At 42.8% G+C, this 18,700-nt stretch overlaps 1 protein-coding gene across 50 annotated transcripts in view; it reads left to right on the forward strand.

The window, feature by feature from the left end:
• MYT1L (myelin transcription factor 1 like) overlaps positions 1 to 18,700 on the forward strand; it is a 448,087-nt gene that overhangs the window by 310,326 nt on the left and 119,061 nt on the right. For all 50 annotated transcript variants that reach the window (XM_070571805.1, XM_070571813.1, XM_070571850.1 and 47 more), the window contains exon 9: positions 14,234 to 14,589. In XM_070571805.1, the coding sequence (XP_070427906.1) occupies positions 14,234 to 14,589 (356 nt within the window). The remainder of the gene's footprint in view (positions 1 to 14,233; positions 14,590 to 18,700) is intronic.

Consider the following 18,700-nt stretch of genomic DNA (forward strand, 5'->3'; position numbering starts at 1 on the left):
GAGACTGACCTATTTCAAAAAACACGTGGGGGACCCCATTGCAATAGGAATTGTGAAAGGACACACCATAGAATCCTAGAAGGAAGGGATGTTGGCAATCTGGCAAGTCCACTGAAACTCGCACGTACTCCCCAGTAAAAGCCTTACGTGGAACAGGAAGGCCCTGATGTAAGAGGGGCCCCAAGACAGCTGGTCTTTAGTCCTGGTTCCAGAAAACACCCTTGAAGACCCCTCTGATTAGCTCCTTCCTTTTGTAGATGAGGAAGCTGAGACCCACAGTGATGGAGTGACCCACTCGAAGTCACGCAATAAATGAAGAGTCTTCAAATCCACCTCTTCTGGTCCCAAACCAGTGTCCTTTCCCCGAGTAAGAAGTGGGAGAATCTCTGCATTTGTGGGACTAAGATTTATCTTTCTACTCACAGGGAGGAGGGGTAGGCAGTTCCTAAGAAAACTGATAGAAAACAAGAAAAATTCTTGGCTGTTTAGTATTATTAAATGTGGAAACAGATAAAACGATTTTAGGCTCCACGTAGCAGCATCATTTATGTTCAACCAGCTGAGTTGGAGTCCACTGGTTTTATTTCGAAGCCGAGAAAGCGCTCCTGCCATAGCCACCTCCTCTTCCTCAGGCCCCTCAGCAGGTTGTCTGAACGATGGGAAAGAAGTAATACCACACCTCAATAGAAAGATGAAAAGCTCTGCGACTTTCACCCCAGATCTTATCCCGGGTGCCGTGAACTAAGCAGGTTTGGCTGAAGTTGCAGATGCCCCTTCAGAAGACTGTCCTCTTCCCATGGACGGCGGTGGGGAAGGGGGCTGGGGGCTACGAGGAAGACGGTGGCTTTGCTAGACAGCGCTGCGTGGGGTGCTGTCGGAAATGGTTAGAGCCTTTTCACCAAGACATCTCATCTCACCTCTCACTGTAAGTGAGCCATCCACTCATTAACACAAAAATAAATGAATAAATAAAAGCCACGCTGAGGGCCTACTATGTGCTGGGTCCACATTCTAAGACAGTCTTTCTCCTTGTTACCCAAAGACCTGTGCAAGTTCAAAGGAATTCAGAGATCAGAGGAGTAAAGACCTACAGCTCAAAAGTTAGTGTGAAGAAGATAGACGGAGCTGGCTTACACACACACACACACACACACACGCACACTGTGACCTCACACCCAACTGAGACTCCCAGTGCCGTCAGATCTAAATAAATCAGCAGGATTGCTGCAGTCTGCAGCACCCCACCCCAAGCCAACTGCTTGTGCCATATCCCTTCTCGTTGGACATCCCAGAAGGCCAGACCACTGTCACCACCTCACTGGGCGTGTCCCCTGAGGGCATCTCCCTGCTCACAGAGACAAACAAGCTGGAGCTAGATGAGACAGAGACACTGTAGTCAGAGACTCCAAGAGAGACCTCAAAAGGAGGAGCACGGTGGATGTTTTGAACTTGTCTTCAAAGCACCTTTCCTGTGAAATCCTACTCCCTCATTTGAAGCAAACAGGGAACTTTCAATTGCTTTTTATCAGTTATGTGTGAAAGCAGAATCGCAGGTGCCACACCAGCGCTGTCCATCACAAGAGAATCTAACATCTGAGTTTAGGAAAAAGAGTGGGGAGTTCCGGGGATGATGGCGATCCGTAGCCTTGAATGTGGCCTGTGACAAAGTGCAGCCCCCGCAGTGGCAGGGAGCTCTGTTAAAGACACGACCGGAGTTGTGTTTGCACAGACGGGGTATCTTAGAGCTGGGCAGTAAGCGTAATAAGAAACCCATTACATGCTTTCTTTGGACAAGTATTTCTAATGGTTATTAGAAAAGTAAATAACTCGAATCCAAATAGCTGTATCCAGCTGAAGTGTCACCCAGACACTGGATGGGAAGCCCTAAGGCAGACGGGTTTGCTCATAAGGTCCCGCCTCACGAAGAAAGTGCAGGCACAACAGCTTGTAGCTAACCAGTGCCGCTGAAATTACAACCAAGGCCACACCATGGAGAAAACATTTTAATCCTCTTTATAATGACCAGATTTTAAGGCTCACTATTGTAGCCCAGTGCCCAGTAAACTACGGAGAAGCTTTGAAAATTTATGTGGAGTAAGAGCTTGTATTTTGTGTGCAATAACTTACTAGAAAATGCATATTTAAGAAGTTTCACAATTTCTATGAGAGACATATTTTGCTGGGAGTGTGTATGTGTGTGTTTGTGTGTATGTATATATACGCATGTGTGTCTATATGCATATATAAAATGTTGCATTTCTGTCATGTATTCATATACGATCATCAGAATGATCATATTTCCTTGAACGAAGAACGTTCAAGTGCGTCTCCTCTATCCTCAAGCTAAATGTGTAAACATCTCAATCCTTCAACTACAAGAATTTTAAATATTTCACAATTGAAGAATTTCTTACCAACCATTTAAAGACAAATAGATACTGTTTCTTAGAGCATCTGAAGAAGAGGAATCTAGTATGTGTTTGAGGAAGAGTAGGAAATCTTTCATATTTTCTTATATATTTGCCCCTAAGGCAAAGAAGTAATTGGTAGAATCATGAATTCTTGTATAACTTGCTTCTCAGTTCTTCCGTAATTGCTGGTATTCAAGGTAATAGTACTGGTGTGACTTCGGGAGCTTGAGAGTATTACTGTGGTCCTAAGAGTTACTGAGGTCTTAAGTACCTGTGGTTGTACAAAGTGGGACAATCACTTGCTAATGATGTTGTCACAGTTGCCACCTCAGGCATCGAGTTTCTTCTTCTGGACTAAATACAGACTGGACGGTCTGTGCTGCTGTTACTGTTAAATGTCACTTAGCACCTTTCTGACTGAGAGTGTTGGTGTCAACCTGTAAATATTCAGAAAGGTAAAGCTGAAACTGATAAGCAGTTAACAGCCTAACTATGCGTCGTGTTCATTTCCAGTGATTTCCTCTCTGGATGTGTCTCTTGAAGCTAACATCAAGCAGGCTGCCTGAGGGGCAGTTAGTACTAGGAATGTAGAGTGCAGGTAGGTCCCCAGTAGGAGCATTTTTTTCTGGCCAATGCTCATTTCAACTTTCATTGTGCCCTGGCAGAAGAGGTGCTTGCTTAGCAGGCAGGAAGTCCAGCCACATTCTGATTTCGTGCATCACTTAATCTCTCTGGCCTTAGTTTCTTCCTTTTCTAAGTGAACGGATGGATTAAGTGATTTCTGGAATTCCTCTCTTCTCAAGGCTCTCCCGTTCTGAGGGTACCATCTTGGTGAGTAGTGTCTCTTAGCACAAGTCACTAGCTCATAATGAACTGGCCACTTCAGGAACTCCTGTTAACTATCTGAGATTTTTAGCTAAAATAGAAAGGGCCTAAGCATATTTATATAGCAGTTTAATTTGCCTATCTTACTGCCAAGAGGTAGATTGGCTGTTGAGATAACTTATCTTACATTCCCAACATTCTAGTCTTGTAAATGGCAAAGATTAGTAAATGTTGTTTTGCAGAGAGAGAGGAGATACCATTTCACTGAAGGCCAGATACTGATGGAACACAAAGATTAGCAGGCCCATACCAGAAGTGTCCGTAATATCAATCAATAGAAACAAATGCTGAATCCCCACTCCTTGGCACAACAGGAATTTAGAATAATTAATTACATGACACTGTCACTAAAGCCAAAGAGAAACAGTTAAATTGAGATGATAAGATGGGCACACATGAAAAAGTCAAGAACAACACGAGGTAGTTTACAAGATTGATGCTAAAGATCTAATGGCACAGCATTCTTAAAGGTGGAGGATCCTGAATTCTAGACCAATCAGGAATTGCTTTACAGAGAAGGCAAAACTTGAGATGGTCTTGTAGTGTCGGTATAAGAGGGTATTTCAGGCCAGAAGAATCATGAATGAACACAGAAGTGTAGGTTGAGAATGATGGAAAATGGGTAACCGCAATGAAGGATGAAGGTAGGCATTTAGTGGAATCTATAATTGTATAGAAAGGATATAGTCATATTTTTAAAGTTCTGGAAAATTAAGTAGATGATGTCCAAGTTCAAGATACGGTTCAATACACTTATTAGCTAGTACTGCCTTTCAGACCTCACTAAAATGACAACAAAGAGTTTAGTTCTTAAAGGCAAAAAGACAGTAGGAAAAGTAATGGGAGAGGAGGGAAGAGCATCGGAATTTTGGAAGCTAGAAAACAGAGACTTGTGAACTGTTGACCTAACAGACGTCCTGCCCCTCAACAAAAGCTGAATTCTAGGCAGCACTGAAGAAACCTGAGAGGCAGCCTGATGTTACTGTGGAACCCCCTAAAGCCTGAGAAGTGGTGGGACCAGGGACTTCTGGAAGTGTTGGTGACCACGGATCTGAAAGCTGTGAAACTAGCTTTATGTTTGCGGAAGAAGCAGACACCCAAGCTCCCACCCTGCTCCATGAAAGGAAGGAACCAACCCTCTTTCTCCCTAGAGATTTAATGAGCTTAGAGAATTGTTCTGTCAAGAGAATAAAGCATAGAGCTTATCACTGGGGTCTCCAGACAGTTTAGGGCAAACAGGAGGGCTTAGTGGGCAACCGTGCACTCAATGTTGAGACCCTGGGTGTCTCCCACGCTAGATTTAAAGCATATTGTCCACCAGGATTGTACCCTCCACTGGGAGCATGGAAGAGCCTTCTCTGGGGAATCTGACCAACCCAAGAGGGAAAAAAAATTACTTTGTGTTGTGTTACTTGGCAAAGCAGCTTCGTGAGATCACTTTACCCGAAGCTCACAGTCAACACATAGTCCTGCCCTAACTGTGAGTGGCCGGTCAAAGATCAGACGGGGAAAAGCCTCTAAGATGAAGACAAGAAAACAGAAGAAATAGCTTGAAGAAAACAGAGATTACATAGTGAGAAGGCTTTCCAAAAAAAATGTAATATTTTCAAAGAAATGGGAAGATAATTTCTTTAGCAAACAATTAGAAGCTCTAAGAAATTTAGAAAAGTGAAAGATAGTAAGAAATGAAAATTGAAGAGAATGCTTGAGGATAAAATTGAAGAAATCTCCCAGTTAGAAGGACAAAACTATGGGGAAAAATAGGAGAGAAAAGATAAGACAATGGAAAAACCAGCCCAGAAAACACAACATCCAAATAATAGTAATTCGGAACAAGAGACCAGAGAAAATAGTAAGGATAAAATAGTGCAAGAAGCAATTCAAAAATTTCCCTGAACTGACTTTCCAGATCAACACAGCCCACCAAGTACCCAGCACAGGAGATGAACGATCACCCCGCCAAGAGATGGCATCAAGGAGTCTCAGACTCCAGAGGCAAAGAGGAGATCCGAACAGCTTCCATTGAGAAGGGACAAAAAGCTAGGATTCATACAAAGGATCCAAAATCAACATAGTATTGGACTTTTTGACATGATCGCAGGAAACTGGAATATAAGGAAGAAAACTCAGTTCTGAGGGAAAAGGCTTTGCGATTTAGAATTAGACACCCAGACAAACCGTCAGTTCAGTGCAAGGGTAGAACAAAGACATTTTGGACATGCAAGGTCTCAGAAAATGTCCCCTCCATGCACCCTTCCTCAGTAAGCATCTGGAGGATGAAATCCACTCAAATGAGAGATGAGAGAGGAAGAGAAACCTTGGGTGCAGAACACGGGAGATTCAACACAGGGAGGAGGGAAGGGCATTCCCATGCAGATGGTGATGGGGATTCCAAGATGGACAGAGGCCTAGGGTAGACTAGTTAGAGCTGGTGAGAAAACTCAAAGAGACTGATGGAAGGGCTAATGGATCTGAACTTATGCAGAGTTTCATACACCTGGGGGAAAGTTTGGAAATTGAGTGATCAAGAGTATGCAGAAAACTAAAAATGTAGTAATACAGGGAAAATTAAAGTTATGCAGGAAAGAAAAGTACTCACAGTATATTACCTGGTTTTGTTGCTCTGTTGTGTTCGCATAATACCAAAAGTGAATGTTGATCTAACCAAAATCATACAATAGTCAGATTAGGAATTTCAGGGTACTAAAAGTGCACTTGTTTACTGGAGGATGTAGGTGGGGGTGGAGCTGCGATGTGAAGTCAACAGAGAAAGCCTAAAAGTAGGAAATCAAGAAGTAGTAATACATATAAGCATTTATTTAGAAAATTAGTAGAAGACCAAAAGAATCAGCTCGAATTTTGAAAATGGTTACTTTGGGGAATGGAAATTCACTAAGGGTGAGAATTGGAGGGCTTTTCAAACTGGTTGCCTCTTCAAACTATGTGCGAATAAAAGCAAATTTAAAAACCAAGCAGAGGAATGTAAATAGGATTCAGTGAAGAAAAGCTACTGATGAAATCTGAGTAGAGGACGGACCTGCTCAAAGTTGTAATTCAAGAAAATGTGTTTGACTTCAAGTAGCATGACAGCAATGGGAAGAGACTGGATTTAGAATGTCTGCTAGGAGGAAACCAGGTGTGGGATGTTGAGAACCCTGTGAGGGTCAACAGAAGTTGGGAGCGCAAGGAACACCTGGTCAGATCTGCATCCTGTAGTCCAGGCTCACAGCCTTCCTGAGGCACATCCTTGCCTTCCGCACAGCTCACCACACCCCAGCAAACGTCGCCACACCTCACCACCCCTCATCAATGCCTTCCTTCTCTTCCGAAGGAAGTGTCAATCAGACAGAGACTGAATATAAAGGACTATTCATGGTATTCTTTTGACCAGACCCATGTCCTCCTGTTTCTGGGTCTGCTGAGCCTGTAGCATTTCAAGAAAGGACCTGACTCGGAATAAATTATCTCAGTGCCATAGATACTTCTGGAAGGGAGTGTAATTGTGAAAGTCCTGAATATCTCCCACTTAGAGTGGGCTTTTGACGCAAACTCAAGAGTAATGATGCAGGGTTGAAATAGAGAAGTTCAACAGAAAGGAAGGAAGGAGAGAGGGAGGGTGGAAAGGGGGAAGTGGGGAAGGGAGGAACGGAGGAAGGAGGTTAGGAGGGAAGGGAGGGAGGGAGGGAGTGGGGAGGGAGGAAGGAAGGAGGAAAGAAGAAGGGAGGGAGAAAGAGGGGAAGGGGAGGAGGAGGGGAGGGGCAGGAGGAACTTTGCTGTGCTGGGTGTTCCAGGCGGCGGCACCCGCACACAAGGGCTGCATGAGTTGAACTCTTTCAGCCCTAAAGGAGCAGAGACACATGGGTTATTTCAGGAGAAAAGAGAAAGAGGGGAGGATGTTGTAAGGATTTCAAGAATTTTTAAAACACTCAAGAAATAATCTCAGCAGCCAGTAATCAGACCTCCAGGAAAGCTGATTTGGGAAATGCGCCAGCTTCCCGCACGTGCTGCGTCCAACCTCCAAGGGACGTCAGAACGTCAGCGGGCGTAGATGCCCAAACCAGCCAGACTGTTGCCTTCGCTTGGGGAACTATTTTTCTTGAGTTGAAATAGATTAAAGTTAGTGTTTATTTTATGTTTTATTTGAATATTTGAATTGCTATTCAAGGCAATAAATATTTAATAACAGACTACATCATGTAAAGTGACTTAAAAAAAGATGAGAAAGCAAGTCTCTGCCTTCCAGAAACAGACTTTTTTTAGTTCTCTAAGCCGAAGGGTCAAGTAAATATTCTGAAAAATTATTCCCGGAACGTCTTAGAATGCCTGGAACATTTATGTCACATTTAAGTTAAAAATGTATACTTTTCAGATCAGCTAGATTCTTATTTACAGCACTCTATAGAGGATGAACAAAATTAAGAAAATATGTCAATATGTAGTTAAAACTGTCAAGTGGTTTTATTAATATATATGTTGTTGAAAAGCTCTATCAGGAGGATGTTTGAAATGCTAGCTATATAATTGAATAATTCAGCGAATTAAATTACTTCTGAAGTATTTTTCAATGCTTTTATATATCCTAGAGACATATAAGAATAATGATTTAAAAATTCCGAGGTAAGAAGAGATGTCAATTGTACTTAAAACAAGAAGAGGGAGAAAATAAGAAAAAGAGAACTCGGTTTTCAAAGCATCTCCCACATACGAACCACTAGGTATTTTACATATATTGTGTTTTTCACTTGCTGCCAAAAGTCTGTGAAATAAACATTACTGTGTCCCTCTCACAAAGAAATTGAGGCTAATATGAATTAAATAAGTTGCCCAAAGTTAAGTAGTTGTGTAACCTTGAGCAAAGTTACTTACACATGCACACCTGGTAGAGTTAATTTTTATATTTGTGTAGCTCTGGTGCCACTCACAGGTGTCTCCAGATGTCTGGTGACCTGAACCTTGCTCCGTCTCTGTAGACGGCCCATCCTTCCAGGCAGGTTCAGAGCCTGCCCAGAGTGCGCTGTCCCTACTGGTCCTGCTCACTCTTCTCACACCTGCTGGGGATGCCCCAGTGCTCTGCGAGCTGTCTGGTGACTACACGTTTCTATGCCCCCACGCCCCTCCCAGCCAGGATAGGAGCTCCCAGGGCGGGGGCATGAGCCCCGGTGCCCATGCCTCCTGTGAGCCCGCCCAGCACTCAGTCAATGCTCCTTCCATCGGCCCCTCTCCAGTCCTTTTCCTAAAATCCCCCTGGTGCTGAGGGTTCTCTCCTGAGCTGCCTTCTCCTCTCACCCACTCTTTCCCTGGAAGCCAGCTCCATCCCCACCAGGGAGTGACGCTACTGACAGTCCCAAAGCAACATTTCCAGCCGAGACCTCCCTCCTGATTCCAGCCCCTGTAGCTGTCATCTAAACTCTGACGCTTAAAATTTAGCACACCAAGTCAGCCTGATCTCTGCCCACTCCCACCAAAAAAACCAACAAAATCCTTGAGTCCTGTGGATTCTCCATACCGGTGGATATGATCTTGCTCTCCTCCAGCCCATCCCCACCCTGCAACCACAGTGCGGATCTGATCATACTAGTAAACGTTCCAGGGCTTCCCACTGCTCCTGGGATAAACACTAACCACCTTATCAAGCCCATCTCCATCTCCAGGTCCTCACCTGCCATCCCACTGATGCAGTCGCACTGCTCACACTTCCTCTGTCTCTCTGTTTCTCTATCTCTTGCTCTCTCTCCCTCTTGCTCTCCCACTCTACTCCTGCCATACTGGTTCCTCTGTGAAGCTTTTCCCATCCTCTCCATTAGGGTGACTGTCTCCACTCTGCTCCTGTCCCATGAGGTTAGGGATGTGTCTGCCTTGCTCAGCAAAACATTTCCTGAACAAATGAATCGCTCAATCTAATCATTCAACAAATATTTTTTGAGCACCTGCTTACTATATGATAGACATTAGAGAAACAAGTATGTTATTGTTTCAATGGTTCCTTACAATAGCCCAACGAGAAGGCAGGGCAGTCTTTAGCCCTCTCTAGAAGTCAGAAAGCCAAGACACGGGGAAAAAAGGGGTTTCAAGGACCTCGTTCAGTGTTCCTCAGCCATGTGACCTTAAGCAGTTACTCAAAACTCTGTCCCTCAAAATGGGAATAATAGCTTCTACCTCATAAGGTTCTTATTCCCGCCCCTTCGTCTCCTGCAAGCAGCTGTAATGAGACCAGGGAACAGGGCTTGCTCTACCAATTGCGTTTCTCAGTTCCTGAGACCCACCCCGCTCTTCATAGTAAAATTGGATAAATGACAACCTCAAGTAGAAGACCATTAAAAATAACATGGAAACTTGCCTCAAGAGCATGTAACACACAGTATTGTAAATACGTGTGTTCACTGTGGGAATTCCATAGCAAGGAATCAATTTTCTAGAATAACCTGAGGTAAAAAGACTAAGTTTGTTTAAATCAAGTCATTGTCAAAAAGAGTATAAAAGCTACAATATCAAAAGGGCATTTTGAGGTGTCCGTATGAGCACAGCCATTCCTGTAGGAGGAACTTGGAGCTAGTCGAATGCGGTCCTTCCACTTGTAACTTTAAGTAACTTAAGCAGGGTTGAAACATACGAACTACCATGATCTTATGAGTAACAGTATTTACTAATGCTTTGAAGTTTCACTGTGTGAAAAACGTAGAATGCATTTATTGTAATCTTCGAATGTTTGCTATTATATGAAGTGATGCGAATGGAGGAGACGATGTGTGAGAGACAGTCTGTCAGTTCACTGCAGACGCGGATTTGGCATCCAGCCTCTGAGGTGCGAAACAGCAGCTATCAGTGCTGCAGCTGCTGGAAGCGTCTCTGTTTTGAGGCGTCTACAGGGGTCATGGGAGACGTCCACCCTCCCACTGCCCTTGTCTTCAGAGGTAGCCAGGTCTGGGTTGCTATAGTTATCAGGATATATTCCTGGAACGTCTGGGGCAGGAGACCGGGCTTTCTTAAAGCCATGCTTTTAAAATCGTGTGCCACCTCCCGAAGCTCAGATCCTCTCTCCTTGTCCCCCTCTCATCTCCTTCCCTGCAGTGTCCAGTCCTCTCTATCGGTTTTTCATTCAACATATATTTATTAAGCACTTAGTGTGTCCAGTATGCAGCCTCTTGCCACATGCAGCTATTGGACACTTGAAATGTGACTAGTGCAACTGGAAATTAATTTTTAAATTTTCTTTCGTTTTAATTAAATCACTGCATATGACTGGTGGCTACTATATTGGATACTGTAGCTCTAAAATATAACAATCAATTAAGCAGAAGCCATTTTCTCAATCTTGTGAAGTAGAAAGACAGTAGGTCAACCTGTAATCACACCAGAATGTGATAAGCGCTTTCTTTTTTAATAAACAGAGAACACTATGGTTTGTCCATTCATAAATATTCATTGAGCAAGCATCATACGCAAGGTTCCTTCAACCACTGTGGGAAATACTAGTGGAGGCTTGACTAGAGTATTGAAAAGCAAGAAGGAAGAATGAGGCAGTGACATGAATTCCAACAAGCCAAGCTTAGACCCTCCCTGCATGTGGGAGATACAGATGAAGGACCAATCATGGCACCTGCCAAGTTCATTTACCTGGATTTCACCTTGGTGCCAGCTTTCCAGTTATTCCTAAGAATCCATCATTTATTCCACTTGGTTTCTGTCGATCTGGGGACATTCCAGAATTGTGGGGATTTGTTGCTTTCTTAGAAATCTGACTCATGTGTGGTGACAGACACGAGTCCTAATGAATCTGGATGTGGTTGTGGCAGTGAGGCAGGCTGGCTTTTCCAGCACCTGATCAACAGCACCTGCCAGGTGGAGGAGGGGCAACCCCACTCTTCTTCAGGTGTGCAAATTCTCTCCTTCCAGGGCTCAGCCACTTTATCAGCAGACGTGATGTTCACAGAACGTGGGTTTAGGACGACCCACACTCCCCAAATGTTCCAGAATTTCTTTCTATGACTTTGCTTTGAAATATTCCAAACCGTCAGGTCTCCTAGACCAGGAGACATCTGTTGATTTGAGCAGGTTTTTGAGCCACGTGCTGTTTGACACAGATAGAATGAAATCTGTCTTGTGGGCTTGAATTCTATTGTCACATTTAAAGTGAATACCAGAGCTGCTAGTCAATGAGAACCGATCAAATAGAGAAGGGACAAACAGGATTTGTTTGTAGTTGGAGTGCAATTTTATTTACTGTTTACATTAGTGGCCATAAGAAAAAGCTTGAGCATCAAACCATGTGAATTGGCAGAACACACTGGAAGTTTGATGCCAGCTAATTCCAAACAGTTGAAAAAGATGAAGACAAATGGTTTACAAAATGTAGGCTAGAGAAGTAAAACCAATCCAGGTAACAATAGGACAATTTCCATTCACTTGCTCCAAACTCTACAGCCCCACCATCTCAAAATATGAGCCATCTTGAGATTTGGGGCAACTAAGTGTTTGAGAGAATAAAATAGGAGACCCCATCTTAGTGCTGGATCAATACCATCTAAAAAAGTTCCCCATTGCCATGTTGAGGCTGGGGTATTTTGAATAACATTACTGAGTAGTTTGGAGTCAACTGGTTTTACATCATTTTCTAGCAATCTGGATGAATCTTATGGTTAAAGGTGGGCCTCCTTATCTGTTTTAGTGAATGCTTGTTGTGCAGGTAGCTTTGATCCAGAATAGATGCGTCAAACAATTTATTGATGAACTGAGGAGAGAGAGAAGAGGCAGGCGAAGGTGCCAATAGTCAAATGACCTGCAAAATCACGGGCAGACTCCAGAAGAGCAAGAAACACTTATTGTTTCGTCTACTAATTCATTATTTCGACAAACGCAGAGTGAATACGTTAAACAAGTCCACTCAGATCCAAGACCATCTTGTGAGAAGACTTAGTCTTGACTGGTTGTCAGGTAGGAATTCGGCACAGTGGAGGTGGAGCGCAAGGTGGGGCGGAACTGATCCATCAGCACTGTAGAATATCTCTCTGAGATTATTGACTCAGATTCCCGCTAATACGTGTAAAACTTCTCATAAAAAAACCTCAGATCTCTGTTTATTTCACATTAGAAATGCTATATAGACTAATATTTGTTTTCTTCAGTTTTTTCTGGTTATGATAAGTATTATCCTTGTTTTGATTCTTACGTTTTTAAGTGATGATAACTTTAAAGGGCAGGTGACCAAGCATCCCAGTGCTTCACAGGAGAGTCGTGCTGCCTGCGCGTGGCTCCCAGCTCCTGTCTCACGTGCCCTCTAGTCTGCTCTCCTCAGTGCACCTTGTCATCACCTTTCTAACACGCAAATTTGATTGCATCATCGAGCACGTGGAAAAAACTCAAATAACTCTCTATTTCCTGCATAAAAGTCTCAAATCCCTAAATTAGTCCATAGGTTGGTCTGATCCTGCCAACTCTCAACCCTTACCTCCCACCCTCATGCCCACTCCAACCTCCACACACTCTAAACTCCTGTGTTTTGTTTTCTTTAGTTTCCTGAACCTATCGTGCTCTTTCATACATTCACACCTTTGCAAATTCTCTGCTTCACTTGAAATGTGTTGAGATAGTCTCTTTCCCTCGCAGACGACATGGGCATCTCCTTCAAGGCCAATCTCCAGCGTTGCCTCTCCCTGGGGGACTCTCAGCTCCCTTGACTGGCGGCCCCTCTTTTCATGACCTAGTGTCCTCTATGTATTTTTATCACAGCATTTGTCACACTTCACCCATTTGTTCAACAGCCATTTGGTGAGTGCCTGTGCCCTCCCAGGTCTTTGGTGTACCATGGTAAATAGTGATGGTGGTTCTAAAGTGGTCCTGCTCACCTCCCTAAGTCCCCAGTTGGATCCTTGTGGTGAGGATCTGTGCCTTTCTCCTCTGAGTCTCCTGCACAGCACAGGGTCCAGCACGGAGGAGGCTCCCAAAATAAATATGCACTGGATGGGTTTGTGACTGACTAAATCTCTCACCATTCCCGGGCCCAAACAAGCTATTCAGAGTCTGCTGGAACCCCTACCAAAGCGGTCTGTTAGGAATGGAGATCACATATGGCATTTTAGACAAATAGGATATTTGCCCACAGTGTATTTGCCTCTATGTCTTTTTCCCCCTTTTTCTTTATAGTATACACATAGGGTTTTCAGGAAGAAAAGAACTGTAATAGCGACATAGCTTTGGAAAATTGCCCTTGCTCCAGGAATGGGTGTGAACTCCTGCTGTAAGGGGCTTACCCACGTTTGGGCCAATTTCAGCATGATTTGGTAATGACTGCCAGTAACACTGAGTGTTTCTGTAATGTTGGGGGTGGGACTGTTGCAAGCCAAGGCTGACAACATTCTGCATGAGTTTTAATTGTACGGTTGCTCTCATCAACAGGGGTTTATGGCTCATCTTCTTTGAGTAGGTCATTGTGTCTAAAGATAGACTTTTATCCACGAATTATATAAATCCAAATATATCCAAAGCTTTTCCACAACATATGTATTTTTATATATCACATAAATGTATATATGTTAATATAGTGTGCATGAACTAATTCTTCTTTTAAAATGTATGTTACACGTAGTATATATCTGAGACGTTTAATAAATTTGTGTTGTCAGCTACATGGTGTTGTGCAAGTGCTTTATAAACAGTCCTCATGAATTTTATTAGGATCTCCATGTTATCATGCAGAATGATAGTAATGAGGAACTAGGAGATCAGAAAAAACATTAATGGTAGCTAGACAAACGCAAGCCGAACTTCTTTGTACTATCATTTCATTAACAGATTTTGGCACATGTGTGAGAATGGGTGTATGCTTAGATCCCTGTGCTGTCAGCACTCGTGCTGAACCCAGCTCTCTTGATCAAGGACTCTTGTTGTTCAGATCTTCAAAGAAAGTAACACACATCTTCCCTCTCTCTCTTTTTTAACAGTGTATATGGTTGCCCCTTGGCTAAAAAAAGAAAAACACAAGATAAACAGCCCCAAGAACCTGCACCCAAACGGAAACCATTTGCAGTGAAAGCAGACAGCTCCTCAGTAGACGAGTGCTATGAGAGCGACGGGACTGAAGAGGACATGGACGAGAAGGAGGAGGACGAGGAGGAGGAGTACTCTGAAGACGATGACGAGCAAAGGGATGACGATGACGAGGAGGAAGAGGTGGACCGCGAGGAAGAGGAGGAGATCGAGGAGGAAGATGATGACGACGACGAAGATGGAGAGGATGTGGATGAGGAGGAGGAGGAAGAGGAGGAGGAGGAGGAAGAGGAGGAAGAAGAAGAAAATGGTAATCTTTAAAATATTAGCAAAGCATCAAGTGGTGATTTGGGCCAGTGTTTCCGCGAGAATTACCTGGTGTTAATACTCATGACACATTAACAATTGCCATATGAATAAGTTTGCCTGGTCAATGCTGAAAAGAATAACCATTTATGTGTCTTTAACTTTCATTTTAAAAAATTCCTTTAAATTGTCTATTAGATTTTATTTCAGCCAAATCTTTATTCAGATTGGTCATCACAGAAACTTGCTGAAATATTTATTGTGTACATTTGGTTAGCTTAGTAATTTTTTTCCAGAAAGTTAAGTTATCATACCTAGTCTTTAATTTTTGCATTTTCTGGGATGCTCTACCTAAGAGATACTGTTATGAGCTGAAATAGTGCCGTCAGGATGACTTAGCTCATGCCTCCCAGGAGTTGGGAACTTTGTTATGACCATGGGGCATCAACTGGTGAAGTAGGTTTTGTCTGTCAATTTCCAAAGCTTCATTCTAGCAACTGTCATGTATTGGGATGAGATGGAAATGATCAGTCTGCCCGTCCTCGATTTCCATAGTCGAGAACGATGTTTCTGCTCTGAGATGTGCAGCATTGTGAGTGAGGTGTGCGAGTGAACAGCGTGCTGCACAGGGTGGTGGGCAGCCTATAGGCAATACATTCAAGATGATTTTTTATTTTACATCCAGTTTTCTTTTAGTGTCAGACTCAAAAATATGGCTTCAAAGCTAATCTTTTCATAAAAGTCATTTCTTCTCTAGAAAGAAGTGTGTGTTTTCTGAAGAGTCTAGTTATGGTCTTTATTGGATTGGGGTTTGCCTCAGAGAAATGCGAAAACATGTTTAAAACTGAAGGGAATTTTTTTTCTTACCCTTCTTCCTCAGATTCAAAGCTCTTTGAGAATGTAAACTCTGGGAGAGCTAATTTCTCAGTACAGAGGAGAGTTGTTGCAGCCAGGAGAGCTCTTTGAGATGAGGCAGGTGTGAGCCAGTTGTTAATCCCATGCAGCGGACATAAATTAACATTCCTCCTTCAGAAGTCATAATAGTTTGTTGCAGGAAACCTGAATTTTATGAAATAATTCTGGATTGTTACAGTGGTTTAAGGTCCTTATGAAAACAATTCGCCATCACGTTCACGTAGATATACAAACGTATCTATAGATACATGTATACACACATACACATGTGTACATTTCATGGATTAAAATTTAGCCTCCCCAGGTTCTTTTTCCTCCTTTGATATTCTAGACATGGTGTGGAGACGGTCTAATTAGGAACATCAGATACACACAAATATAAGGCACCACCAGTTCTACTAAGTGGACCGTGGGCATAATAAATGCCCCAGTACCATTAATGAGACGGCGGGGAGTCCATGCTGAGAATTCACAACAGTAGCCCAGGGTAATAAAATCTGTGCAAAGTTGGGGAGTAGAGCAATTTAGCAAATTATTTCTTGACACTATTAAATGTGTGTAGTTTGGGATGCAATCATTAATTGTTGAGGCTGATTAATGATTTGTAACTTAATCATGGCTTGCTATAAAGATAGCATAAAATATTGCTCTTTCGTATTCTCGTTCTATGTTTGGAAAGCCATGGAATTAATATTTGAAGTTATGGATGTTTGTGTGTTTGATGGATTAGGGCAGGAGAGATTTGTAAATATGCACCATTTAACTAAAGGTCTTACCCAAATTTTAGGTTCTGCTCTCCATTTGCTAGAATTAAACTTTCAGTTTTAGTTCACTTAGGGTCATATTTTAAATAATTTACTTTTAAAAGTAGAAGGGACGTATTTTGAAAAAGTAGTCAGAGCCTCATTGAAGTAGTCTAGAATGTGACTGCAGAGGATTTTTTATTCTGATGGGAACACTTATAACATAACTTTCTAAAAAGTGGAATAGCAAATCAAAGCATGACATTTTCTGGAAAAATTCAGGTAAGTGGCATATTGATAGTACCATGAAACAAACAAGTGCATAATTATAATGTAGACCCCAGAATCTCACATTACTATTACGTGACCCACCCAGCACAGCAACCAACACTTGGAGATTCAACAAAGGTCATCTGAATCTGAAGCACATGAGGAAGCAGCTTCCGGAAAACAAATACTCATTTAGAGGATAGATAATCAATTGTTAGTTTCCTGGGTTCAGAATTTATATTCAGCATCTGGACCCCAGCTAAGTACCTTCTGGAATCATCTGTTACATTAAAGAAATCAGCTGGAACTACAAAAGAAGGGTTCAGGCAGGACGAGATATTATGAGATCAGTAGACTTTCTGCTTCCATTGTAAGACACATATATCTGATTTACAGAATATCCTTGGCAGTAAAGTGTAATAATTTATTCCCTTTCAGATAGCCTCTGTCAACCTGCAAAAACAGGAACCAGTTTAAGAGGCAAACTGTTTATTTGAGATCAAAGAATTACAATTCAGGGAGCGCAGATTCAGGTAGAAACCCAAATAGTGTCCTGATTACAGGAGAGGGGCTCAGGATTTTTACGGGAAAAGGAAGGAAGATGAGGTGAGTTGTATTAAAGAAGAGTTCTTGGGTGCTAGGTGAGGTAAGGCTGGGTTTGTACTTCACAGATTGGCTGGAGATTCCGTCATCAGGCAAAAGACTAGACTTGTGCTTCACTGATTGGTTGAGATTTGGTCATCAGCAAAGTCCAGTTTCACCAGTCCTTATGGACAGGCTATTCTTGTCCTTACTGACTGCTTGGAAGATTGGCGTTTTGGTCCAGTTTGGAAGACAAAGGAAACAAGACGTGCAAGACAGCTCCTCTGAAACGGCTGCTCCAGCTCTGTTTTAACATGGCTCCACTCATGTCATACCTCTCTGTGAATCTTAACTCCCAAGGAGTAATTTAGATCAAACAATAGTGGCCCATGTGGAGGACCCTCCACTGTGGTTCTGATTGCCACAAGTTCTCTGCAGGGAAGCACCAAAGCTTGCTTGATTTTTAAGTCAAACGAAAGTACCTCTCCTAGAAAGAAATCACTTCGGAGGCCTGATTCCTGAAGACCGTTTCACCAGGCTTCTCTGTTAGAAGAGAAGTCTCCACCGGAGGAGTCCGATGAACAGGTGTTCCAAGACCCCACTTAGCCAATATCTCATGACAATATTCTAGGTGTACTGTACTCCAGGTATTTCATAACCCTGCAGGGTCAGGAGTCTTCAAGAAGATTCCAGATCCAAGGAAGTGCATAGCTTTGTTGATTGAGCGCTCATTTTACAGGATCAAACTCCTAGCTATGTTTAATTTAGTGAGACAGCTTTGAAAGGCACGTATCTGTCAATCTCCTGCTTTCCTGTCCTCACCTACCGAAGACATTCTCTTTTACCTTACTGCTACATTTAGTGCCAAAATCGCTATCGATAAATGCGAGTTTCTGCCACCATAGCAACACCTTTAACATGAGAAACGCAGTGTGGGAACTACAGGACATTCCATGTAGCACGTGGCAGAGATGTGCGTTTATCCCCTCCTTGAATGGATCTGGCAGAAACTGGACATTTCTGAAAAACCGGGAGGTGTACCTTTCTGTGTCCAGTGATCAGAGTTCTGGGTCACTGTCTTGAAGCTGGCCTTTCGTGTTCCTTGGTCTACACTCATAGAGACTGTTCATCCCTGGGTCATCAGTAGATTCTCTCCAAGATGGATTGTGCCTTTTTCTTAGCAAATAGAAGCACAGAAAGAGACCTAACAGAGAAGCAAGACAGTCGTAACACAGTGAGAGGAGAACATCCCAAACAGTGCTGAGAGCCTGGCACACACGTGCACATCCGCAAGTAGCAGACGATCATCTAACGGGAAGAAACCAGGGCCTCAAGACGGAGCCACAGGGACAAAACTTAAGCTGCCATCGGCTTTAGGAGTAGAAATAAAGTCTCTGACTATTTCTGCTAATAGGATGCCGTTATTCGTTTTTCCCATGTACCATTTTCCACTTCTGTTATAAATTGAAATGGGGAGTTTATTGAGAGATTTTGTTTTAGATAAAACAAACGTATACAAACCACCAGATTAGAATGATAGGAGCCCACTTACGGAAGGAGCGTTATTTATAGCTTGGGAATTAGGTGTTAACTTTAATTCCAAGG

This window comes from Equus przewalskii, chromosome 14 (assembly GCF_037783145.1).
Source record: "Equus przewalskii isolate Varuska chromosome 14, EquPr2, whole genome shotgun sequence".
NCBI lineage: Eukaryota > Metazoa > Chordata > Mammalia > Perissodactyla > Equidae > Equus > Equus przewalskii.